The 7,245-nt window shown below is 43.8% G+C and overlaps 1 protein-coding gene and 1 long non-coding RNA gene across 2 annotated transcripts; one reads left to right on the top strand and one right to left on the bottom strand.

The window, feature by feature from the left end:
- Positions 1 to 115: 115 nt before the first annotated feature.
- Positions 116 to 992, top strand: LOC119303825. The gene is made up of 3 exons (XR_005148007.1): positions 116 to 156; positions 364 to 388; positions 929 to 992. It is a non-coding gene; the product is annotated as an uncharacterized LOC119303825 (long non-coding RNA).
- A 4,511-nt stretch (positions 993 to 5,503) lies between these two features.
- Positions 5,504 to 6,268, bottom strand: LOC119303734 (gibberellin-regulated protein 11-like). The gene is made up of 3 exons (XM_037580908.1): positions 6,131 to 6,268; positions 5,996 to 6,029; positions 5,504 to 5,897 (listed from the first exon to the last, which is right to left on the bottom strand). The coding sequence occupies exons 1-3, from the start codon at positions 6,191 to 6,193 to the stop codon at positions 5,716 to 5,718; spliced, it is 279 nt and encodes a 92-aa protein (XP_037436805.1). The 5' UTR covers positions 6,194 to 6,268; the 3' UTR covers positions 5,504 to 5,715.
- Between the last annotated feature and the right edge of the window lie 977 nt (positions 6,269 to 7,245).

Raw genomic sequence — 7,245 nt, 5'->3', positions numbered from 1 at the left:
GCGACCCCTCCCTCAGCCGCATCCCCTCCGTCCCCTTTGTCCAGGAGCAGCACCTGGCCAGGTCTGCCCAGGGCCCCTCTCCGGCAAACGACGCCCATCTCCGGCGGTCGGCGACCCCCTTTCCCCCTGCCCTCCTCCTGGCCGTGAGCCACCAAGGTGCAGCTCCTGTGATTTTTTTGCAAAAAAAAATCATGTATATTAGTTGTAAGCTACTGCTGAAGGATGATGATTTCATCTTGATTGTACTACTGCTGAAGTATGATGATTTCATGTTGATCTAAACGAGCTACTGCTACCATAAAAGCATTCTAGATATTGTTATTAATTCTTCCAATTCTTTTTTATTGACATGATGAAAAATAGATGAAAGCACAATGGGATAATGTGGGTCTTAGAACTTTCATTGATATGAGATTTACATTTGTTGTTGCTGGATGGCCTGGATCTGTTCATGACACACGTGTACTCAATGATGCACAAGCTGAATATTCCTATTTTCCACACCCTCCGGACGGTACGTACATGCATTCTTCTCCTCTAATGTTTTGCGTGAACTAATTAGTTTTGGTCATCTCTATTATCAATGCAGGAAAATATTATCTTGTTGACTCTGGATATCCAAACAGAGTTGGATATCTAGCACCATACAAAGGACAACGCTACCATGTACCAGATTTCCAACAAGTACCGCCGCGAGGAAGATATGAGACCTTCAATCATATACATTCATCACTACGAAACGTCATCGAACGATCGTTCGGTGTTCTAAAGATGAAACGGAGAATCCTCCTCGGCATCACAGGGTACAAACCTGCTACGCAAACAAAGATCATTACTGCATGCGCGTGTCTTCATAACTTCATTCGTGAGAGCAAACTAAGTGATCAACATTTTGACATGGTTGAGAGTGGATCTTATGCTCATGAAGAGAGCCTTTCTCATCACCATGCACCCATTGATGATGGTACTATGGGTTCCATCCGTGATGCGATTGCTACAAGTGTTTTCGCTTGATGGTTAGCTCTAGGGTGTATGCTTTTGTTGGGATAACCATGTAATAATTTACAGATCTTTTTTATTCAATACTTATTCTCAAGAACTCATACTACATGAGACAGTGATGCATGTATGGCATTCGTATGCGACAAAATGATCTTCCTTATGTTTGATTATAACATGTTGTGGTGTTTTACAGTCAAATTTATGTTCATATGGGCAACAATGATAAAAAAATATAGCGCAATATCGTTTGATCTAAACAACAGTATAGTCCAAGGGTATTACAGACTTTTCATTGATCATATCACACAGAAGCTGAAAAAACTGGCACTGAAAAGAACTAGCTAGCTTATTATCTGGAGCTTATTTCCACAGCAGCTTATCTTGAGCTTATTTCCACAGCAGCTTATTTCCATAGCACAACTCAAAAGAACTGGCCCTAAGGCCATCTCCATTCTCCAACGCTTGGGCGCTGAGCATATCAACATACAGAAGCGGCTGGCGCTGGCGGCTGCATTTTGTACGTGTTTGTGAAGCGCCCACCTTGTGCGTCGATGCCTGCAAAATAGCCATCGACGCAGGAAAAACCATCAAAACGGTCGGGATTTAATCCCTAGCGGCCCGGGCTAAGCACATGTACTGTAGGTGCACCAGTGTTTCTTTTTTGAGAAAAGTATACTTTTAGTCCCTCAACATTTCGCTGAATTTAGTTTTCGTCCCTCAACTCTAAAACTGGACAGAGTGCACCCCGAACTCTCGAAACCGGTCATTTTTCGTCCCTGCGACTAAGTCAACCCGGTTTTAACCACGTGTGAACAGTACATCTGATGAACAGTAAATTCAAATAAATAAGCAAAAACAATCAAAAAATCTGAAATTTTATGACATCGAAGATACTCAGGTACGCCACGTGCGTGCAAATTTTTGTCATGTTTGGAAGTTCGAGGAGCTCGCAGCAAAAAAAGCAAAGTAAATCTACTCTAAACTGAACAGTAAATTCAAAACAATTAGAAAACAAGTCAAAAAAATTTTGAAATTTTTTGGCATCGAAGGTGCTCGGGTGGGCAAGTTGCGTGCAAATTTTTGTGGAAAAATAAGATCCGAGGGTTTGGAAACCACCCGTAGCGGCACACACACGTATGCTATTTTGTTTTTATTGGCACGACCTTCTCGTATGTCATTTGACCATGAAAATATGTACGTACCTTACACACCCGAGCATCTTCGATACCAAAAAAATTCAGATTTTTTTATTTTTATTTTTTTTTGCATTTACTGTTCACTTCAGAGTAGATTTACTTTTTTTTTTTGCTGCGAGCTCCTTGAACTTCCAAACGTGACGAAAATTTGCACGCACATGGCACACCTAAGTATATTCAATGTCATAAAATTTCAGATTTTTTTGATTTTTTTGCTATTTTTTCAAATTTACTGTTCATCAGATGTACTGTTCACACGTGGTCAAAACCGGGTAGACTCTGTCGCAGGGACGAAAAATGACCGGTTTCGAGAGTTTGGGGTGCACTTTGTCCGGTTTTAGAGTTGAGGGACAAAAACTAAACTCGGTGAAGAGTTGAGAGACGAAAAGTATACTTTTTTCTTCTTTTTTCAGCTTACCCAAAGTTGAGCATGATTCTTTCTATGGGCATTGGCATGCACAACAGTATGATGAGTTCCATGAAATGCTCTGCCTAGTAAACCCATTTGAAGGCGCCAAACGTCCTGTTTGCATGCAGCGTGAATTTGGCATTTTGCCAAGACTGTTCATGCACCCGTGTGCAACTGTAGCTAGCTCCCCTGCTCCAGTAGCCAGTGCTGCCATTTTCTATCACGTGCAGCAAAGATACAAGGTGCCCGTGTTTGGCCGCCTACGAGCAAAAGCTTCTGCCATCGTCCTCGTAGGCCGTGCATGCCCGCCGCGTAATTTGTCGCCAGAAACGCCGCGCGCGTACACGTACGCACGACAACAAGTTCATGTATCGTCGTGCCATAGCTATATTGCTACTTTGCCACCTAGCAGGAATCTCCATGCAGATTTATCGAAAACAAAGACCACCACCAAAACAACATTTGATTTGACGTGCATATTTGATGTAATAACATAGTATATTATGAAAGAGGGGTAGTCATTGGGTCTGTCTACGACACATCTAGATGTGACATTATGACATAGTTATGTCACATTTAAACTGACGTCCCCTTTGTTTATGGTCTATTTTTTTATTTCTTATTGCTGCATTATATATTTGTAGACAAACTATAGATCATATATAGTGATATTCAAAATTGACTTTGAAAAGGCATATGACAAGGTCAAGTGGTCTTTCCTTCAACAGACCCTAAGGATGAAAGGTTTCTCCGATAAATGGCGCCAGTGGATCCATAATTTTGTAACTGGAGGTAGTGTGGCCATCAAAGTCAATGATGATGTAGGTCATTACTTTCAGACAAAAAAAGGACTACGGCAGGGTGACTCTATGTCCCCAATGTTATTTAACATTGTCGCTGACATGTTGGCGATTCTGATTGAGCGCGCCAAGCAGAACGGCCAGATTGCAGGAGTAGTGCCACACCTTGTGGATGGTGGCCTCTCTATTTTACAATACGCCGATGACACAATTCTTTTTATGGAACATGATCTGGACAAGGCTCGAAACCTGAAACTCTTGCTTTCAGCGTTTGAACAAATGTCGGGTCTCAAAATAAACTTCCATAAAAGTGAATTGTTCTGCTTTGGAGAAGCCGTTGAGGCGGCGGCCGATTATGCTGACCTATTTGGTTGCGCACATGGTCAATTCCCGATTAAATATCTGGGAATACCGATTCATTATCGACGCCTCACCATTGCGGAGTGGAAGCATGTAGAGGAGCGTCTAGAGAAACGGTTGAGTAGTTGGAAAGGAAAACTACTCTCAGTTGGAGGACGGTTGGTTTTGATTAACTCTGTCCTCACAAATATGGTTCTCTATATGCTTTCTTTCTTCCAACTCCCAAAAAGGGTCCTAAAAAGATTGGATTATTTTAGATCCAGATTCTTTTGGCAAGGAGACGGTGAAAAGAAAAAATACAGGCTGGCCAAATGGAGCGTGGTTTGTAGGCCGAAAGACCAAGGAGGGCTCGGAATTCATGACTTGCAGGTCAAAAATGAGGCCCTACTCAGTAAATGGTTGTTCAAACTTCTTACTGAGGATGGTGTTTGGCAAACCATGCTGCGCAACAAGTATCTAGGTTAAAAGTCGGTGTCCCAGGCATTTTGGAAACCTAGCGATTCGCACTTTTGGGCTGGCCTAATGGCGGCAAAGAAACATCTCTTTCGCTTTGGGTCTTTCACGATAAAGGATGGGTCGGAGATTCGTTTTTGGGAAGACATCTGGCTAGGCAATGCTAGTCTCCGAGAACAATATCCAGGCTTATACAACATTGTTCGTGATAAGAATAATACTATTGCGCAAGTGCTCGGTTCATTCCCGCCGAATATTTCGTTCAGGCGGGATTTGATTGGCCCCCGACTTGTGTCATGGCATAATCTTTTATCCCGACTGGATTCGATTAACCTGACACAAGGCCGGGATGTGTTTCGCTGGAACCTTACTACATCAGGGTCTTTCACTGTAGACTCTATATATCGTGCGCTCACACATTCTGAGGTACCAGTGAGTAATAACAAGAAAATTTGGAAGTCTAAGATTCCATTAAAAGTGAAAATTTTCATGTGGTATCTTCGCAGGGGGGTTGTGTTAACCAAAGACAATCTCGCACGACGCAACTGGCAAGGGAGTAAGAAGTGTTGTTTTTGTACTCATGATGAGACAATCAAACACCTCCTTTTCCAATGCAAGTTTGTGCGTTCTACGTGGTCAGTCATCCAAATAGCGTCAAATTTGTATCCGCCCACAAATGTTGCCAATATTTTTGGTCATTGGCTGGACGGTATTTCAAATAGGTTCAAAACGCTAATAAGGGTGGGAGCGTATGCCTTAATTTGGTTGCTTTGGCTATGTAGAAATGATTTTGTTTTTAATGGAAGAAATGCTTCTCCTCTACAGGTTATTTTCCGCTGTACACAATTGCTACGTATGTGGTCTATGTTACAACGACCGGAGGACCAACCGCTGTTCAAGGCGGTCTGTATGCGACTGGAGCAGGTGGCTATGGAGGTTTTTTCCCAACATGGGTGGCAACATAACCTTCGGATCGATCCACCACCTTCTTCGACATAGGCATAGTGTCGGTCTATAGGGCTCTACTGTTGCCGATTTCTCGGTTTTTTTCATCAATTTTTTGTCAGACCTTCATATTGGGCTGTGTGCATCCTACTTATGCAGAGGCCGGGTGTTACTCATAATGCTTTGTATCTGCTTGATGCTACATTTGAGATAATAAAATCGCCCTTTATCGAAAAAAATACGCTTGAGCACATGTAGCGCATACACACGTGCAAACACGAACATACGCACCACTTTTTTTAGTACGTAGAGCAATTCACGGCCTTTGCGAATGGGTGAGAATAAGATAGCGAACATATGATTATACGATGGATCGATCACGAATATTATGGATGAGCACAAGGTACATATATAGGTAGCAAGCGCTAGTTTGAGTACATGATATCATATCGATCGTGCCTCTGGTAGTCTGCTAGTAGTCATTGATCGTAGCTAGCTTGATGTGATATTTATTGTCGCGATCGACCGTGGAGATGAGATGCCGGTTGGATCACGGGCACTTGTGGCGGCCGTTGTGCGTGGTCATGTTGGCGTAGCAGGGGCAGACGCCCTCGTTGCCGGCGGTGCCGGGCGGCACGCAGTCGCATCGCCGGCAGCACGTGTTGCACGCCCTGTTGCACAGATTCGGCCGGCTCGACTTGCTGCACCGGTACGAGCACGCGCTGCCGCAATCTGCAAATAGTTGTAAGAGTTAGAAGCGTAGATATATCTGCCGATCGATCAACTCGGCCGGACTAGGAGATGAACCCCATGCATGCGAGTGTGCTTACCGACGGCGTGAGCTTGTCCAGTGGGAGCGGTGGTCTGCGGAAGAGGAAAATGAACAGGCTCAGAGTTTAGCTAGGCAACCATATATAGCATGCATGTACTGTGAAAGAGGCTAGCGCCATGGATCAGGTGATCACCTCGACAAGGAGCAGGAGGACGACGAGCGCCGCGCACATGAGCACCCTAGCTTTGCCGGCCATCGCGAGGGGCCAGGAACCGCCGGCTGGTTTGCTTCGCTCTCTGCCGATTTGCTTCTCTTTCTCAGGGGAAATGTGGGAATTCTTGGCTTTGGTAGCGAGGGGGCGAGGGCCACGTTTTATAGGCCGGGCGGCCGGAGCAGCGATCAAGGATATTCTGTTATCCCTTCCCATACTTTGGGCCTGTCGCAATTAGCGTAATCAGGCCATTATGAAGAAGGATTGTAATTGCGTTTGTTTCCCTGTACATCTCGTGTATATGTTATATATGTATATGAGATAATAGGAAGGTCAGGATTGTGTCGTCTATTCCCAAACTTTCATTGCTTTTGCTATTCATCGGTCACCTGAAAATGTATTCTGTTTCAGTCAATTTTTACTATGGCCTGGAACAGCCCACTGTCCATGTAACTGGCTAGGCTAGCAATACTGGGCCGAAGCTACTCCACGTACAAAGGCTCTATATCGGAAAAAAAGAGATTAATTAGCGGAGTGCCCCTAGAAAATGATTAATCAGCGGAGGCATGCAAACGTGCGGGTGTGTGTACGTACCATTTTGTGTGCTGTGTGCATGCGTGCACGGATGTGTATATGTTGTGTGCGTGTGTTCACGCGCGCGCTAAATGTGTTGTCTAGTGTTGCTGTCACTAGTACATTTGTGCCTGTGTCTGTCCGCATGCCGCATGCGTGCGTGCATGTCTACAAGTGCGTGTGCGCATGCACGAGTGAAAGAGAGAGAAAAATGAGGGAGCGACACTATGATACGGAATGCAATTCAGTTTCGACGTGTCGTGAGACGACTAATCATGTTATTTTGTGGTTTGAGCACTACGTATGGCACGACATATATGCGTGCAAGTTATCCTATTATATGATTGTTTTTGCATATTGCAGATCAACACAATTTCTATTGATTTTGTTTGCAATTCTTTGGCCATTTTTAAATTCTTTCTTTTTTAGGGTAATACCAATGCCCTTAATTCATCCTTCCTTCGAATAAATTTTGTTTTATTTTTATTTTCCATTTTTTTCAAGTAACACCACTTTCATGATCA

Source organism: Triticum dicoccoides, chromosome 1A (genome assembly GCF_002162155.2).
Source record: "Triticum dicoccoides isolate Atlit2015 ecotype Zavitan chromosome 1A, WEW_v2.0, whole genome shotgun sequence".
In the NCBI taxonomy this organism is placed as follows: Eukaryota; Viridiplantae; Streptophyta; class Magnoliopsida; order Poales; family Poaceae; genus Triticum; species Triticum dicoccoides.
Note: the sequence above shows the minus strand (reverse complement) of the source record. Positions and strands in the feature narration are given on the sequence as shown.

Excerpts from the sequence above, each read along its gene's own strand:
- LOC119303734 (XM_037580908.1), bottom strand. The coding sequence starts at position 6,193 with ATGGCCGGCAAAGCTAGGGTGCTCATGTGCGCGGCGCTCGTCGTCCTC. Across the intron at positions 6,030-6,130 it reads TCCTCCTGCTCCTTGTCGAG|ACCACCGCTCCCACTGGACA; the intron begins GTGATCACCTGA and ends CCTCTTCCGCAG. Across the intron at positions 5,898-5,995 it reads TGGACAAGCTCACGCCGTCG|ATTGCGGCAGCGCGTGCTCG; the intron begins GTAAGCACACTC and ends AACTATTTGCAG.